Source organism: Saccopteryx bilineata, chromosome 2, assembly GCF_036850765.1.
Source record: "Saccopteryx bilineata isolate mSacBil1 chromosome 2, mSacBil1_pri_phased_curated, whole genome shotgun sequence".
NCBI lineage: Eukaryota > Metazoa > Chordata > Mammalia > Chiroptera > Emballonuridae > Saccopteryx > Saccopteryx bilineata.
The window spans coordinates 308,353,445-308,370,859 of NC_089491.1; the positions used below are offsets into that span (position 1 = coordinate 308,353,445).

General features: G+C 42.2%; 1 protein-coding gene across 3 annotated transcripts in view; it reads left to right on the top strand.

The window, feature by feature from the left end:
• The window catches only part of DCAF8 (DDB1 and CUL4 associated factor 8), a 59,752-nt gene extending 42,482 nt beyond the window's left edge, over positions 1 to 17,270 (top strand). For all 3 annotated transcript variants that reach the window (XM_066261671.1, XM_066261669.1, XM_066261670.1), the window contains exons 7-14: positions 5,215 to 5,325; positions 8,625 to 8,697; positions 9,153 to 9,210; positions 9,726 to 9,833; positions 10,947 to 11,077; positions 15,046 to 15,165; positions 15,591 to 15,707; positions 16,314 to 17,270. In XM_066261671.1, coding sequence (XP_066117768.1) covers positions 5,215 to 5,325; positions 8,625 to 8,697; positions 9,153 to 9,210; positions 9,726 to 9,833; positions 10,947 to 11,077; positions 15,046 to 15,165; positions 15,591 to 15,707; positions 16,314 to 16,430 — 835 coding nt within the window. In that variant the 3' untranslated portion in view covers positions 16,431 to 17,270. The remainder of the gene's footprint in view (positions 1 to 5,214; positions 5,326 to 8,624; positions 8,698 to 9,152; positions 9,211 to 9,725; positions 9,834 to 10,946; positions 11,078 to 15,045; positions 15,166 to 15,590; positions 15,708 to 16,313) is intronic.
• The last annotated feature ends 145 nt before the right edge of the window (positions 17,271 to 17,415 follow it).

Consider the following 17,415-nt stretch of genomic DNA (forward strand, 5'->3'; position numbering starts at 1 on the left):
ATCGAACCCAGGACATCCACACACTGGGCTGATGCCCTACTACTGAGCCAGCTGGCCAGTGCCCAGGTCTACCTTATTTTTAACCATGACATATACATTACAACATTGGCATACCGCAGTTTATTTAACCATAACCTTGTTAATGGATTATCTAGAATAGTTATTGTCTTGTTAGTCTTAAAAATTGTTATAAAACATCTTATATGTCAATACCAATATTAAGGTATGTCACTGATTTACATAGTATATAAGTAAAATAGCATAAGTTAATTTAGGTAATGTAATCTTAAGGCTAATTATTATTAGACATAAGTATAGAAAAATTTGTCTAGATTGTGGAAGAATTTCAAAAACTGCTTAAATAATAGAGATATTTTAAGCTTTCAAAAACAATAAACTGGTTACTTATAACCCTTCAAGAGCATGATGGTTGGGAGATACTGGTTTTATACTTGGAAATGGAACAGGCCTGGGTGACGAGGGCTCTGCTTTCTAGTACTAGCCTGCCGTTACTTAGCTTTGAGAAAATCATTTCATCTCTTAAACTGAATGATGTTTGTTATTTTCATTTCTAAAATTTGGTGGTTCTTTGGTGATAATGCAACATTAGCAAGTTTTCAAGAGGGGAGGAGGAGGGCAAAGATGCAAAAGTGACATAGTCTGTTTGGTCTGCTCTGGTGAAGCTGAGTGAGATGTTATACTGTGGATCAAGGTCGAAGGAAAATTACTGGAAATCTGGTTCCAGTAATGAGCAGAGTACATATATAACTTGACAATTTTAATTACTGAATTTGGAATGAAATGATGACAGAAAATCTGGCTGAGTGATGACCAGTGGATCTAGAGGCTAGATAGGGTAGAAACTAAATGGGGGAACCATAGGAGAAACTTAGAGAAGAGGAGGCCCAAATTCTGGATTTGGGGAATAAAAGACAATGAGCCTTCAAAAGCTTTTGCTTTAGGGGTTGAAGAAGTAGTGGGAGGCTGGAATGAGGTGGGGGGTTGAGTGTAAAGGTCATGGCCAGGCATTGTTGTGTGAAGTTGGCATAGGGGAATTGTTCTTTTGTGTGTATATGATAGTTAAGTCTCTGAAAGCTAGTGAAATTGTCTAACATTTTAGGAAAATAACTGAATTTGGAGCTATGGGTGGATATTCCTTTAGCCAGTGGAAGCCAGGTTGAGATATTCTTCAAAGGAATTTTGTCTCATCTGTAATTATTCTTCTTTTTGGAACTTATCTTCTCATTAAAAAAACTGCAAATTTTAAGACAAAATTTGGTGGATTTGTTTCATATGGTTACATGTACTGCTTCCCTCTGCCATGATTAATCTTTTTTTTTTTAATGTGGTTTCTTTTTTTTTTTTCTGTATTTTTTCTGAAGTTAGAAGCGGGGAGGCAGTCAGACAGACTCCGGCATGCTCCTGACCAGGATACACCGGCATGTCCACCAGGGGGGCGATGCTCTGCCCATCTGGGACATTGTTCCATTGCTGCCGGAGCCATTCGAGTGCCTGAGGTGGAGGCCATGGAGCCATCCTCAGTACCCAGACCAACTTTGCTCCAGTGGAGCCTTGGCTGTGGGAGGGGAAGAGAGAGACAGAGAGGAAGGAGAAGGGGAAGGGTGGAGAAGCAGATGGGCGCTTCTCCTGTGTGCCCTGACCGGGAATTGAACCCAGGACTTCCACACGCCAGGCCAATGCTCTACTGCTGAGCCAACTGGTCAGGGCTTAATAATTTTTTATAGCACCACTGCATGTTCCTCAGAGAGCTCAAGGAGCTCTGCACTTACTTTCTGGGAGAGAGTATGGTTTGTTTCAGTGAAATAAATTGCAACATACAAGGATTGAGCTCTTTGTCAGGAGCCAGTACTTCATAATTAATCCTCAGTTTCTTCATTTTGCTTCCACAATATTTGTCTGACCATCTCCTGAAAATCCAGATTGCTGAGGAAATAAGAGAGTCTTGTGGGAGGACCAGCTTCTGCTCCTACTACTTTTCCCTCTGTTAACCCAGTTAAAACTGTCTCTTCTTCATTGCTAGACTATTCCTGAAACTCTTTTTTGGTATGATTTCTGCCTGGTGTTTTTGAGGGTGATTGTGTGTATGACAGTTCTTTTTAATGACCTCTGTACAATGTTTTTTTAATGGAAGGCTGCAGAAATTTAAAAATCAAATCTCTACTGCCTTGCTTAGATACTTGTTTGTTTTTTTTTGTTTTTAAATTTTTATTATTTTTTTTTACAGGGACAGAGAGAGAGTCAGACAGAGGGATAGATAGGGACAGACAGACAGGAACGGAGAGAGATGAGAACCATCAATCATCAGTTTTTCGTTGGTACTCCTTAGTTGTTCATTGATTGCTTTCTCATATGTGCCTTGACCGCGGACCTTCAGTAGACCGAGTAATCCCTTGCTCGAGCCAGCGACCTTGGGTCCAAGCTGGTGAGCTTTTTTTTTTTTTTGGCTCAAGCCAGATGAGCCCGCGCTCAAGCTGGCAACCTTAGGGTCTCAAACCTGGGTCCTTCCACTTCCCAGTTCAACGCTCTATTCACTGCGCCACCGCCTGGTCAGGCATTGTTTTGTTTTTTGAGAGAGGCAGGGAGAAAGACAGAAACATAGAGCTTCTGTGCCTGTGTGTGCCCTGACCAGGGAGGCAAACCAGCAGCCTCCGCGCTCTTGGACGACAGACACTCCAACCAGCCAAGCCATCCGGCCAGGGCGGAATTTTTATTGATTTTTATTTTAGAGAGAAAGAGACAGGAAGGGAGAGAGGGGATGGGGGAAGGGAAGCATTCATTTGTTGTTCCACTCAGTCGTGCATTCTTTGGTCACTTCCCGTGTGTGCCCTGACCGGAGATCAAACCCACAACCTTGTTGTTTCAGGACGCTGTTCTTATCCGACTGAGCTAACTGGTGAGAGCCTTGCCTAGAGCAGTTTTAGGCCGGAGGAGATGATAAAATCATTTTTCTTTACAATAAACTTGTCATGATTATATTTAAGTTTCTGTAGCAACAGAAATGAGCAAAATCTTAGATTAAAAATGAAAGCTAAAGCACAGTTCTTTCATGTCTTTTCTTTCCTATAAATTTACTAATCTTTATGATGCCATATTTTACTGATTGGACACTTAGATCTGGGGAGAGTATTCACAGTGTTACCCATAAGCTGGGACAAATTATAGTTAAAAGCCAGAATCTTCTGGCTAAAGCTCTGAACTTTCATAGTGTTTCCTCAGTCCTATGCCCTCATAAGGATCCCCCCCTTTTTATGGTGGTACAACCAGAAGAATAATTTTTTCCAGCTTTTTATATTTTTATAGTACTCTGATTTTTTCTAAAGATTTTTTTATTGGTTACTTTTTTTTTTTTTTAAGAGAGAGAGAGAAAGGGATTGGGGGTGGTAAAAACAGGAAGTATCAACTCATAGTACAGTAGTTGCTTCTTGTATGTGTCTTGACGGGGCAAGCCCAGTGTTTCAAACCAGCGACCTCAGCATTCCAGGTCAGTGCTTTAATCCACTGTGCCACCACAGGTCAGGCTATTTGCCAGCTTTAAAAACAGCTATCTTCACTTGACCAGGCGGTGGCGCAGTGGATAGAGTGTCAGACTGGGATGCGGAGGATCCAGTTTTGAGACCCCGAAGTCACCAGCTTGAGCACGGGCTCATCTGGTTTGAGCAAGGCTCACCAGCTTGAGCCCAAGGTTGCTGGCTTGAGCAAAGGGTCACTCAGTCTGCTGTAGCTCCCTGGTCAAGGCACATATGAGAAAGCAATAGGTGAGCAACTAAGGTGCCACAATGAAGAATTGATGCTTCTCATCTCTCTCCCTTCTTGTCGGTCTGTCCCTATCTGTCCCTCTCTCTGACACTGTCTCTGTCACAAAAAAACAAACAAACAACAACAGCTATCTTCAGTGTGATTATTTTGTAAGTTATATAAATGTCTCACAGGGTTATACACCCAAAACTAATATAATATTGTATGTTAACTCTAATTTAAAAGTAAAAATATTTTTTAAAAAATAGCTATCTTTATAAGAATCTTCTCTCCTAATTTACTTCAGAGAAAGGAAGAAGAATGCTGTTTACTTTTGGATTACTCCTAAGTTAGAAAACTGGCATGTTATTCTGCTCTGTGAATTTTTTTAAAGATTTTTTAATTGATTTTAATAAATAGATTGATTTAATAAATAGTGGTGAAAGAGAGAGAGAAAGGCCGGGGATGGGGAGCAGGAAGCAGCAACTTGTAGTTGTTCTTGTATGTGCCTTTGAACAGGCAAGCCTGGGGTTTTGAACCAGTGACCTCAGCATTCCAGGTCAGTGCTTTAATCACTGTGCCACCATAGGTCAGGCTCTGCTGTGTGCATTTTAAAATTTGATTAATTATTTATTTGGGGGGATATTTTTCCAAAGTTAGATATGGGGAGGCAGTCAGACAGACTCCTGCATCTGCCCAACTGGGATCCATCCGGCATGCCCACCAGGGAGCGATGCTTTGCTCATCTGGGACATTGCCACATTGCGGCCAGAGCCATTCTAGCGCCTGAGGTGGAGGCCATGGAGCTGACCTCAGCACCTGGGCCAACTTTGCTCCAGTGGAGCCTTGGCTACAGGAGGGGAAGAGAGAGAGAGAGAGGAAGGAGAGGGGAAGGATGGAGAAACAAATGGGCGCTTCTCCTGTGTGCCCTTGCCAGTAATTGAACCTGGGACTTCCACACGCTGGGCTGATGCTCTACCGCTGAGACAACCAGCCAGGGCCCTGTGTGCATTTTTAACACTGGATTTTAAGTGACACTGTTCTGGAATCTAGGAGATAGACTCTGACCTTACGGTCTTTTCTGTCCACTATTTTCTGATTCGTTCTCTCCTAATTCCCTGATTCCAGATGATTGGGAACATGTATTTATGAATGAAGATGGTAAGATGTGGATAGTACTGTCTATTTAATGATTGGTTATCATGTTGGGTTTCAGCTAAACTGAGAACTACCTGAGAACAAATACTTTTATATACTTTTAACATACTTTTTGCGGAACGCTGGAGAAATGACCTCACTATGTTTTTTCCACCTCCCAAATAGCATTTATTAAATATATGTGAAGGTGGGTTTTGTCTTATGCTCAAAACAAATAAACATTACTCTTTCTGCTCTCACTTGCCATGACCACCTATATCTTTGGGAAAATATAACTTTAATGCTTTTTTATTCTTAAAGGAAGCTGGTGGTGACAAAAGAGAAGGAGAAGAAAGTGGGGCTCTATACAATCTATGTGAACCCTGCCAATACCCACCAGTTTGCAGTGGGTGGGCGAGATCAGTTTGTAAGGTGAGTCTGGCTCTTCTGTGTCTTTGAGAGTTTGAGATTCTGATGCATTATGTACTACTGGGTATACCTATGTATGGAAAGGTATGAATTGCCTAAGAATTCCTTACCATCTTGAATTTTTTACCCTCTTCCAAAAAAGTTTAGGCCTTGTGAAGTATTCTCCCTAATGTAGCAATGTCTGAGGGATGGCTTAACATAGAGATTATCAGATTTTAAAAAGCTAATGAATTGACCAACATAACAGCTAAGGCAAAAACCCAAGATTATTAGTAAGTGTTATATTAGTAAATATCTTCCACCATTTTCTTCATATGTAAATTAATATGCACTGTAAGTTTTGAATGCTGGTTTCAGCTACAGAAATGATTTGATTTGGCAGTATTGTGTGTGGACTCAGCATTTTTTGCTCTCATTGTCTTGAACTACTTCTTTTTATCTGTAGTGATATTTTTGTTACTGTGAATATCTGTTTTAACACTGGTTATTGAAGTATATCCTAAGGAAAACAATATTCATAGATTCATTCCCTAGGTATACTAGTTTCCTTGTGGCCCTTAGCCACAAACTGTATTCCATCCCTATCCAATTGGCCTGTTTTAACTATATTTCTTTTGTTGCTGAGGGATTAGCATTTGAAAAGAGAAGGGAGAGGATCACTAGAGAAATGAATGACTTTGTTTTCCTGATGGTGGGTTTTTGAAAAGCATTATCTTTTAAATGAGAGCACATTTTTATAACTATATTCTGAAATTAATTTTCTTTAATAAAATAAAATTTTCTTTAATAAAATTTTAATAAAAAAGGGGAAGTAGAGTAAGGATTTCACCATAAAGAAGATGGACAAAGCATTAGATACTGAGGAACACAGAATAGTTTGTACACCAATATATTAAATATTTAAATATTTTTTACTATATTTGCTGATTTGAAGTTTATGCCCACTTAGTGACATTTGAGAACTGTGCTTTAGACTTAATTTAACAGAGAAAAATGTGATTATCAGCTGATTATATTTGCTGAAGAGTAATAATTTGTAATACAGCGGTTACAAATTATTATCCTGTTCCTCTTTTCCTTGGTTCATTTAGCATATATTTCCTGGATATTCTCTTTATGCGGGTTGTCAAACAAGGGATTGTGCACAATACAAATATATATTGATTCATTCATTTACTTATCTACAAACATATTGTTTCACTCATTTACTTATCTAGCACTCATTAAAGCATATGCTGTGTGCTAGATACACACTTAGCCAGAGTCTCTGCCTTTAAGGAGCATTCTAGAGAAGCATACATAAGGATTATAGATATTAATCTAGTAAGTATTACTTATATAGTAAGTAACAGAGTATTTGAACTCAATCAGACTCCTTAAATATAGTAGAAACCATTTCACTGTGCTGTTCTTCCTCACAAAGGGAGTATAAAAACAAATGGGAAATTACCCTAGTATTTCAAGTAGAGGGAACAATATGTTTAGAGTTAATATAACAAGATATGACATGGTTTAAGGAAGCATAGTTTTTGTTGTTTTGCTTTTTGTAAGTGGTAGGCAGCCATACTAAGAAGTTTAGACATTTTTTAGCAGAACATACAAAATCACTAAAGAGATTTAAGCAGAAAATTTATATAAAATTTTGCATTTTAGATGTAATTATGGTGACAGTATAAGCAAGGAAATTGATTTAAAAGGATACTACATCTCATCTAGGCAAATATTGATTAAGGGTAGAGAAAGCAGATATAGTCTAGAAATATACCCACAGTCTAATTGACAGGAAATAAATTAGATCTGCGGGAGAGAAGGGACCTGAATTTTGGCTTGGTCATCTAAATTTAGGATAATGCCATTAACAGACTCAGGGGGAGGGGTAATATTAGAATGAGTTTAGTTTTAGAAGAAAGAGAATGAGTTTACTTTTGGGCATCTCGTAAGTAATTCAGTTGGCATGTAGATACAGATCTAGAGCTGAGAATTCGTTTGGGCTGGAGACAGATTTATGAGAGCATGGCATATAGGTGCTAATTAAAGCATTGATAATGGAATTTGGTCACTTGTGGGAAGTATTGGTAAGAATTCTTTCTCCCACCTCCCTTTGAGCTTCTGGCCTTTTTGAGAATGTAAGAACTATGAATCCTTCTCCCTGGAAAATGCACATAAGCAGTTTCTGGATGTTTACATACTACTTAGATGCTAGGTTAAAATTTCCTTATATGGGGTCAGGAGAACTTAAGACCAAACCTCTGGTAAAGGTCAGCATTAAAGGGATGGACAAAAAAAGATAAGCCCATGAGCAACAATAAGGAGTGGTTGGACATCAAGGAAAGAAAGTGGTTTAGGGGAAGGAGTAATGAACCATGTCAAAAGAGAAAGGCCTGAGAATTATCTTGTTGGCACTGGCAGTTAGGGTACTGATGACTTTAGCTAGATAAGTTTATTGGTGAGTTGAGGACCAAAGCTAGATGGGAATGGATTGAGACATGAACAGGTAGTGAGGAAGAGAAAATACTGAATGTAGATTACTCTTATAATTTGAATGCAAGGGGAAGGACAGAAAGAGCAATATAAGGAAAGGACAGTCAGTAGAAGGAGTATTTTTGGAAAATGGGCAGCAGTGATGAGGGAAAGGTTGAGAATGGACTAGTCAAAGTTTTTGGAGGGATGAACTTTAAGAGCAGCTGTCTTGATCTTCACTGTATTTCCAGCACCTAGCATAATTCTTAGTACATAATATGCGTCATAGAATTTGAATGAATGATTAAAGTTTGGATGGGAGAGATGAGGGAAAGTGAAGATAGTTTGATGCTTGATGGGAATGAAGGAAGGACAGAGGGAGTCTTGAGTTATAGGTAGTGATTTGTAATAGTTGTGTGGTATAAGAGGGAGAACCGCTCAAATATTTGAAGGAGGGATTGAAGTTCTACTAACTTACATAAGGTAAGGTCTCTGCCCTTGACTAATAAACCCAATTGAGGAGGGCAGTATACACAAAAAGCTCTATGACAATGTTATTTCTGTGGAAATAAACATTAAGTGATATAAAAGCTGAGAAGAGAGATAAGCCAATTCAAATTGATATAATTGTGGATTACCACTTGAAATGGGAACTACCTGAACAAGATTTTGAGTTTGGAAAAGGGGTAGAAGAGGGGAGGACCTTCAGGCTTGGTTAGGGAATGCCCTTCATCTGTCCTGACATCCAGCTGACTGCTATACCTGCCACTTTATTGAGTTACAACTCTTTAAGGAATCAGTTTGTAAGTTTTTGACACTTTTTGTTGCTTCTTTCACCACAGGATTTATGACCAGAGGAAAATTGATGAGAATGAGAACAATGGAGTACTCAAGAAATTTTGTCCTCATCACCTGGTAAGGGCCAGTGGCACTTGTCTTCCCTGACTCAACCCCAAGAATACCACCAACTTGTTGGTATGGTGGGAAAAGCTTGGACTTTTCGAGGCAGACACTTGGATTTGAATTCTAGCTCCACCACTTACCAGCTTTGTGATGTTGGGTAGTCACCTCACCTTTATTAGCTATGGTTTTCTTACTGAGAAAATAAAGATAATTGCCTTGTTCCATGATGGTAAGGCCGGATGAGATAATGTGTATATAAAATTGCTAGCACACAGAAGACAGCCAATAAAAAGCCCTCTCCCTTAGTGATGGTCACGTTTAATTGGTTGTACTCCTCTCTCTGTCTCTCTCTCTCAGTCTCTGGGAGAATATGTAGGGGAGTTTGAAGGAAAACCTGTTTGCTGAAGATTGTATGACAAATGGGGGGTGGGGGTGGGGCATCAGTCAGTATCTGCTCCTTATTGCAGGTGAACAGTGAGTCCAAAGCAAACATCACCTGTCTTGTGTACAGCCACGACGGCACAGGTACGTGAGCAGGGCCCAGCTCCTAGGCTGGCATGCCCCCTCTTCTAGGGAGCTGCTGATCAGTGAGGCATGTGCCCTCCAGTGCTCACCACTGTGCTGTAGCTCCAAGTGGAGCAGCTGGGGAATTGCAGGCTGAGGGTGAGCACACAGTGGGAGGTTATAGCACAGACCCTTGGAGATGCCAGGTACCACTTGCAGAATGCTGCAGATGAGATTTGGCAGGGCCTATCCTGAAGTCCAGACTACATGCCTGAACAGTTTCTTAAGCCTTTGATTCATTCCTAAATTCATGGGTGTGACCTTCTTGAGTATTCTGCTACCCCTGGGTTGGCAGTGTGTTCCTAGTCTACTCGAGACACCTGATTTGCCTGCTGTTCCAATTGAGTAAAGTGGGTGTTATATACTTGGGTATTAGGAGGTGGCACTACTGGCAAGAAGCCCCACCCCAACCCCCAGCTCTTTATCCCAGCTATTTTCAGCCTTTGCCTTCACTGCTGTGTGCTTATTCTTGGCAGAGCTCCTGGCCAGTTACAATGATGAAGACATTTATTTATTCAACTCCTCTCACAGTGATGGGGCCCAGTATGTTAAGAGATATAAGGGCCACAGAAATAACGCCACAGGTGAGGTTGTCTTTCTAGGTTTTTGTAGTCAAGTCTGTTGGCTTGGAGAACCACGGTGTCTCATTCAGTATGTGCAAATAGGAACTAATTAACGTGGTAGACTTGGGAGGGTATTCCTAATTGGGCTGGAATTGTGTGCGTACAATGCCAGAGGAGAGCATATCATTGCAGAGGTGTTTGATTTGACTATAAGGAGACTGAGCTATTTTCCTTACGAATTCAGGTAACTTCAGGATTAAAAGGCTAATTAGGGAATCCAGGGAAGCCCTCAGTCAGTGGTACTGAATTGTCTAAAACTGGTTGAATTTGTACCTATAGGAAGGAGGAGGAAAAAGATTGTTTTTAATGAAGCAGAGAAGGAAGAATGGTATAGTAAGTTGCCAAAGTTTGCAAAGAAGATTGGCCTATTTTTGTTCTGTTCTTTGCTGCGTAGTGGAGAGAGCACCTAGTTTTTCTTTTTCTCTTGAGCTGGTGAGGAGAGGGGAAAATTTGTTCTTGTGTCTTAATCCATAGGCAGATAAAAGAAAGAGTGCCAGTCTCATGTCTGTTAAAGAACTGGACATGATAGTTGGGACTCCTGGCCTCTCCCACTAGAGAGAGGAGCCCTGTTGTTGCAGAGTCTTGATAACAAACACAGTTCAGATGCATCTGCAGGCAATTGTGATGTGTACCTCCATCAGTCTCAGGTCAGCTGACAACCTGGAAGCCTTGACAAGGTACCAATGAAGTAAGCTTCCCAAGGATAATCTTTGGTGTAGGACAGTGCTGTCTAGGAACAGGCAGAGCTAGGGAGATTCAGGTTGGGACACTAAGGCATTAGTGAGGCCTGTGGTTGCTCAATAGGATGTAGAATGATGAGACTTAGGCTGTTGCTAAGGGATTGCCAACTCCTCAGCCCTTAAAGCTCTTTGGGAGAATAGAAATTGTCTCAGAGACTGGCATGATTCTTGTTATGATTGTTATATATGCACATTCCCTTAATTATTTGTGAAAATGAAAGGAATTCTTTGGCTCTTAACTGTTTTAGAGTTCATGAATAACTAAATGTCCTATGAGGTAAATATATAGGCCTGGTGCCAACCATCATGTGGTTTATTCCCTTATTTATTTCAGTGAAAGGTGTCAATTTCTATGGCCCCAAAAGTGAGTTTGTGGTGAGCGGTAGTGACTGCGGACACATCTTCCTCTGGGAGAAATCATCCTGCCAGATCATTCAATTCATGGAGGGAGACAAGGGAGGTGTGGTAAGTATGGTGTGCTAGGCTGGCTGGCTCCCTACTCTCTCCAGTCAGTAAGGTAGGTTTTGGCAGGGCCTCTGAATTCTCACTATGACACCATGATTCCATGTCTTAAGAGGGCTAGCAAGCTGAAAGGCAGTGTGGTCTGAAAGTGCTGAGGTTTCAATGGATATTTTCTTCCTTTTTTTCTCTTCTGCCCTTCTAAGGCATGGTTTATTGGAAAGATAAATGGATCTTAGGGAAGAACATCTGGTCTGAGTGAGATATCTCTAGGCATGGACCTTTTCTGAAAGAAAAGCATTAGAGTTGAAGGAACACCATCCTTCATAATGCCAGATATCTCCATATCTCATCCCTACAAGTAGCTAAGTAGTGATCTTATCTAGATTCTGGATAGGTAGATATAAGGAGCATTTTTCAGATAATTAGGAAAATCAGAAAAAGGTCTGTATATTAGATAATACAGCATTCAGTGTTAAATTAATTTGATGTGATGATAGCATTCTATTTATATAGGATAATATCCTTGTACTTAGGAGATACATAGTAAGTATTTAAAGGTGAAGTGTCACTCTTACATTCAAATGGATACAAACACAATGTATGTGAATACATAGGGAGAGAGCAAATATGGCAAAAAAATTTTTTTAAGAATAAGCAGCCTGCTATACAAACCGTGATCACATCAGAGCCTACCTGTCCTTTGAATTCTCCAGACAGCCTCCATCAAGATAGGGCACAAAGGAAGCATGAGGGTCCTGAGTTGGGGAGTAAAGTGTGGTCAGCTCTTAAGATGTATCTAATCCAGCTAACCATATATATTTTTTTCTGTTTGTGTGTGTATGTGTTTTAAGACCCACATAGAGGAGTTGAATAGCTCTTTATTATAAGGTTTTTGGACTGCAGAAGATACAAGAGAGACAGTTTGGAAGACTATATTGTACTGATTACCCAAGGTAGTCTGGTTAAGAACCTAGCCTGTGGTGGTACAGTAAAGAGAGAAGTGACCCAGAACGCTGAGGTCCCGGTTCAAAACTCTTAAGGTTGCCAGTTTAAGCATGGGGTTGGAGATTTGAGCATGGGATCATAGACATGACCCCAAGGTTACTGGCTTGAACCCAAGGTTACTGGCTCGGCTTGAGCCCCTGGTCAAGGCATGTATGAGAAGCAATCAATGAACAACTGATGTCAAACATCTGAGTTGATGCTTCTCATCTCTCTCCTCCTTCTCTCTCCCTTTCTGTCTCTCTCTCTCTCACTGTCTCTCTCTTAAAAAAAAAAAAAAAAGACCCTCTAAAGAAGGGCTGAGACAGCTTAGTCTCTCTTCCTTTTCGTGCTTTTAAGCTGTGGGGATCTGCAGAGAGCCCCAGCCATCTCTTGATGAGATTTATCCAGCAAGTGGTAGTAGAATTTAGAATGGTGCCTTGGCAATCAGGATCCCGTTCCTTCTGTGTGTTTTTTGCCCTAGTATGAAGTTATTTGAGATTTCCTTCTGATCTCGAAATTTTGGGGACCTGGAACCAGTATAGATCCAGGGCTTGTATGGCCTGAGTGTAAGTGGAGAGGAATCTCAGTGTTGCCTGCTTCATTTTTTACCCTTAAGTCCTTGTCTATCATCTGCAATGAACAAACCCAAATAATGAAGTCTTATTGAGAATTCTATCATAGGCTTGTAGTCAGAAGGAAGCCAGAAGGGGCTAGTGAATCCTTTTTTGGTCATAAACTATTGTCTTGAATTCTGTTCCAGACAAATGCAGAGTTTGTCCATTCTCTAAATCACTTTGCAGGCCAGTTTGCCTTTAGCTCAGCCAGTATTAGGGTTTGATTCTTAATCCAGGTGCTCAGGTGGAAAGGGCAATTTCTTGGGTATGGGTAGGTCCTAGGCCTGAGTTTTAGTGGTTATAAGAATGAGAGACTAGACCAAGAGGTATAGAGGCTGCACCCTGAAGTGTGTTTCCTGGCTCATTCTTGCCGCTGTAAGCTAGCTGTGAATGATCCATGTGGTCCTCACATGACTCCCTCTGGTTTGTTTTGTTTATTGTCATCTGGTGACCCCAGCCTCAGTGTATATTGATAGTAGTTCTGTACTGTCAAGCAGAATATTAGAACCAGAAGTGATATTAGAAATTGTCATCCACATTTGCCTAGGTCTCTTTACTGTTTTTGGCTCAAACTCTAGTCCTTTCTTTGTTCCCACTCAGGGACAAGGGTGGGGGATAATGTCAAAAGACAATTCTTAGTTTTCCAAAAAGCATTTTGCTGCTTTATCCTATTCTCTACCCACACCCCACCTCACCCCCAGCCCATTCATCTAAGGTCAGAGCTGTTTTCTCAGGCATTATTGACAGGGTAAGTCTTGTCATTCATACAGGTCTGATAAAGTGACCAGGTCCCCTGGCCCAGAAGCTCTCTGTTGGCTCTCTCAGCAGGCTCCAGTTTAGGTATTATATGTAATTTATTCTGTAGTTTCTTTTGCCATTGGTGTTATCTTGCCATTGGTCTTAAGTTCCAAGGAATTTCTGCTCTGTGCTTTCTTTCTTACTGATGTGTTCAAGCAGCGCTAGGTCACTGTAGAGGGGGAAGGGACTTATCAGTAGGTGGATGAATGAATTGAGGTTTGTATGTATAATTTGTCACATATCTTTTGGTAATGTTCCTGGGCAGTGGAACTTCTATGTAGTGCCTCCTCATGTTCTACATGTTTGTACCTCTTACACACTGCCTGGAGGAGCCCAGATTTGAACTGTAAGTGAGCTGATATGTGTAGTGAGAGAAGGAGAAGAAGTGAAATGGGTTTTCTACTTTACTCTTAGGCTCAGACTTAGCTTCAGTCTTTTCTGAGCATTTGTTTATTTGTGAAGATTGGAAGTCAGCTTTATTTTCCATGCTGGCCGTGGCTTTCCCTCAGCTGTGTAAGGTCAGGCCAGACAGAGGAGGTTGGTCCAGAGAGAAAGAGAGGCTTTTTTGCCAGGGGTTGTTTTCTTGGACTGTAGGGTAGCTGCAAGGCTGGGTGGAGTGGGATGAGGTATAGCTAGGACACACCTTCATTCTGGGTGCCTTTCCTATTCCTCATCTGACCAAAAGACCAAAAATGTTTTAGCAGCTAGATCTGGACCAGTACTTCAGTGAGGACAGAAGTGGCCTGCCCTGTTAGGAAGGCTGAGGTTTCCAAGTCAGACAGCAGAGGGCATGGGGAGCTTTCACACAAGAGGAAGCTGCTTAGTCAGAGGCCGGCCTGCCTGCCGGCCTGCTGGCCCTAGTTCATTTCTCCTGCTCAGTGAATACATCCAGAGAGTGGCTGAAATTGAGGCTTTGGGTGCCCCAAGAAGGTGCCCTGATATACCCTGCCACCAGATAGCGAAGCCCACTGTGCTGTCAGGGCAGGTATCAGGATGCTGTCCCCTGAGATATGCAGGGTTTCCAAGCAGACATGAGTGTGCGTCCACTGCCCCATTATCCCAGCCTGTGCCTTCCTCCAGGTCAGGTAAACAGTGCCAAGTGAATGTAATTCTTCTCTCTTTCTCCGGGAGCTGAGCAGCAGCTGCTTCTTTCTTCATTTTTTAAAATTATTTGCCACTTGGTGAAAGCCCCTGAGATGGTTTTTCCAGCCTTGGCCAAGTTGGAACGGTGGAATCTATAGTGAATGAGTTCATAGGGACCTCATTGCCTTTTTCTAAAGCCAGCAGTAAGCTTGGCTAGTCAGGTGCCCACCCCTAGGGCTATGTCTGGGGAGGAGGCCACTCCTGCCTATACATAGGAAATGAGAAATGGGCCTGGTCCTATACCCAGTCTGTGTCCAGGGTTCTTTTCCACCTCCAAGGATCTTTGGCTTAACCTCATAATGGGTGAGCCTGCCTTTCCAGTAGCTGCCTCAGCCCTCACTGAAGATAGTTGTTTGGCTTAGGGTAAGTAGTGGGTTTGAAACCCTATTCCCATATACCCCTGACCCTGTGCTTTTCTTTCCTCCTGACCAGGTAAACTGTCTTGAGCCCCACCCTCACCTGCCTGTGCTGGCAACCAGCGGCCTAGACCATGATGTCAAGATCTGGGCACCCACAGCTGAAGCTTCCACTGAGCTTACAGGGTTAAAGGATGTAAGAAGCTGACTGCAGATGTGCTTCTTTCTACTTGTCTACATACTGTTACGAGTTTTCATTGTTACAGGGAGAAATAACTTGCTGCCCAGTTATTCAGAGGCACTGTTCTAACACCTCCCTCCCCCGCATTCCTTTCCCTGCCTCTCTAGGAATAGTCCCAGTCCAGCAGGAAGCTTTGAAGTCCCGTCAATTCATGTTAAAGTGGGGTTAGGGAATGTTTTTAGGAAGAATCATTCTATTTAAAGCCTCCCACCTTAATGGATGGACCTGGGCACCTTTTCCTAATCTAATGTAGTTCTACTCCACCTTAACAGTTCCTAAGGGAAGTCTTTACTGGGATAGAACATCAACCTTTTCTGATCAGATCCAGGGTCCCTAGTCATTATGTACTCTCCCAACTCCCCAACCCTCTTTGGTTCTAGCTGATTAAGAAGAACAAGCGGGAACGGGATGAAGATAGCTTGCACCACACTGACCTGTTCGATAGCCAAATGCTCTGGTTTCTCATGCATCACCTGAGACAGAGACGCCATCACCGGGTAAGCTGGAGTAGTGGGAAGTGAGCTCCCAAGTTCCAGTGCACACTTCCTCGGTGCTTTAAAGAGGAATCAGGTGGTCTTGGTTGGGTTTTCTATCCATTGTCCCCCATTCCCATTAGAGTCCTGGGGTAGCCTTGGAAGAGCCAACAACAGAAGTGGGTGGTATCTGCTCTTTGTTCTCCATTGCCATGCCTGCACAGTGCTGTTTTGTCTTCGTAAAGGCAAGGCCATGAGGGTGGGAAGGAGCTGAGGAGGAGGAGTAAGTTTCAGGCTAGCCCTTCTGCTTTTCCTCTCATGCCAGAAGAGGCCTAGGGTAGGGGTTGGGTTAGCAAAGTATGGCATTTGGTTTGCTGCCTGTTTTTGCAAATAAAATTGTATTGGAACACAGCCACACCCATTCATTTATGTACTGTCTATGGCTGCTTTCACATTACAACAGCAGAGTTGCATAGTTATGACATGTATGGCCCATGAGTCTAAAATATTTACTATCTGGCCCTTGAAGAAAAATTCTGATCCCTGGCCTAGAGTATCTGAATTATATAGCTAAGACCTAACAGTTTTGTCGTTCAGGGAAGTTACTAACAAGCCTTTTCCGTTCTACAGCGCTGGCGAGATCCTGGGGTTGGGGCTACAGATGCAGACTCTGATGAGTCTCCCAGCTCCTCAGACACGTCGGACGAGGAGGAAGGCCCCGACCGGGTGCAGTGCATGCCGTCCTGAGGCCCCGTACCCAGGAAGGGCGGGCTGGGCTGCCATCCTGATCCTGCCTGGGAGCCCTTTCTTGTCCTAGGCCCTTACATTCAGCAGAAACGCACTTTGGACTTTTTGCTTTAGATAAAAGAAAGACATCCCAGCAGAAGGACAAACCAGAGAGGAGTGACCTGCAGAGAGTACCTAGGAGTGGGGTTGAGCCCTGAAATGGGGCTCCATGGAAAAGTGCACAGGACTCAGCAGAAACGGCCTCTTCCTAAAGCATTTTTAGGGGGAGGAATAGACTATTTTGTTAACTGGTTTGGGATAGGGAATGGGGTTTCGGGTTTCCTTTCCTTTAATCTCCCGTTATTTTGGTGGGGGGGTTGGGTATATAACTGGCTGTTCAGTACCAAGGAGCCAGAGTGGGGGTGGTAGAAGTGCCACTCTCTCTTTGGTTTAGGTTTTTGACCTTTTTTTTTTCCTTATTTTAAAAAAATCTATGACAGTTATATTATCCCCTTTCACACAGACCGTGTACCCCAGGATCCCATTTTTCTGGGAAGTCTAGAGCCCCTAACCATCCCACACTCTTCAATTTCCTTTTCACCCATTCATCCTCTGTACTTATCACAGTGTTTTGCACTTGATTTATGTATCCTTTACTCTCTTCTCTTCATACCATCACCCCCAAAATAGATCTGGTGAGGGAGGTTGGTGGGAGAAGGGGCAGAGTGGAGGAATAGGAAGAGCGTTACTTCTGTTACTTTAAAAAAAGGTTGTTTGGTGGCAGCAATCTCCCTGTCCCTATCATTGTTAGATGCCTAATTTTATATCTATAAATATATTAAAAAGCAAGTCAAACATGGATGTATCATGTTAAAATTATTGTCAAAGTTTACCTACATGTTCTCTGTGACTGGAATGAAGGGACTTACAGGAGAGAGTGAGAGCAGTGATGTGGAGGTGACACCTGGGGTCAGCCTACCTCTGTGTATGGCCATTAGAGATTGGG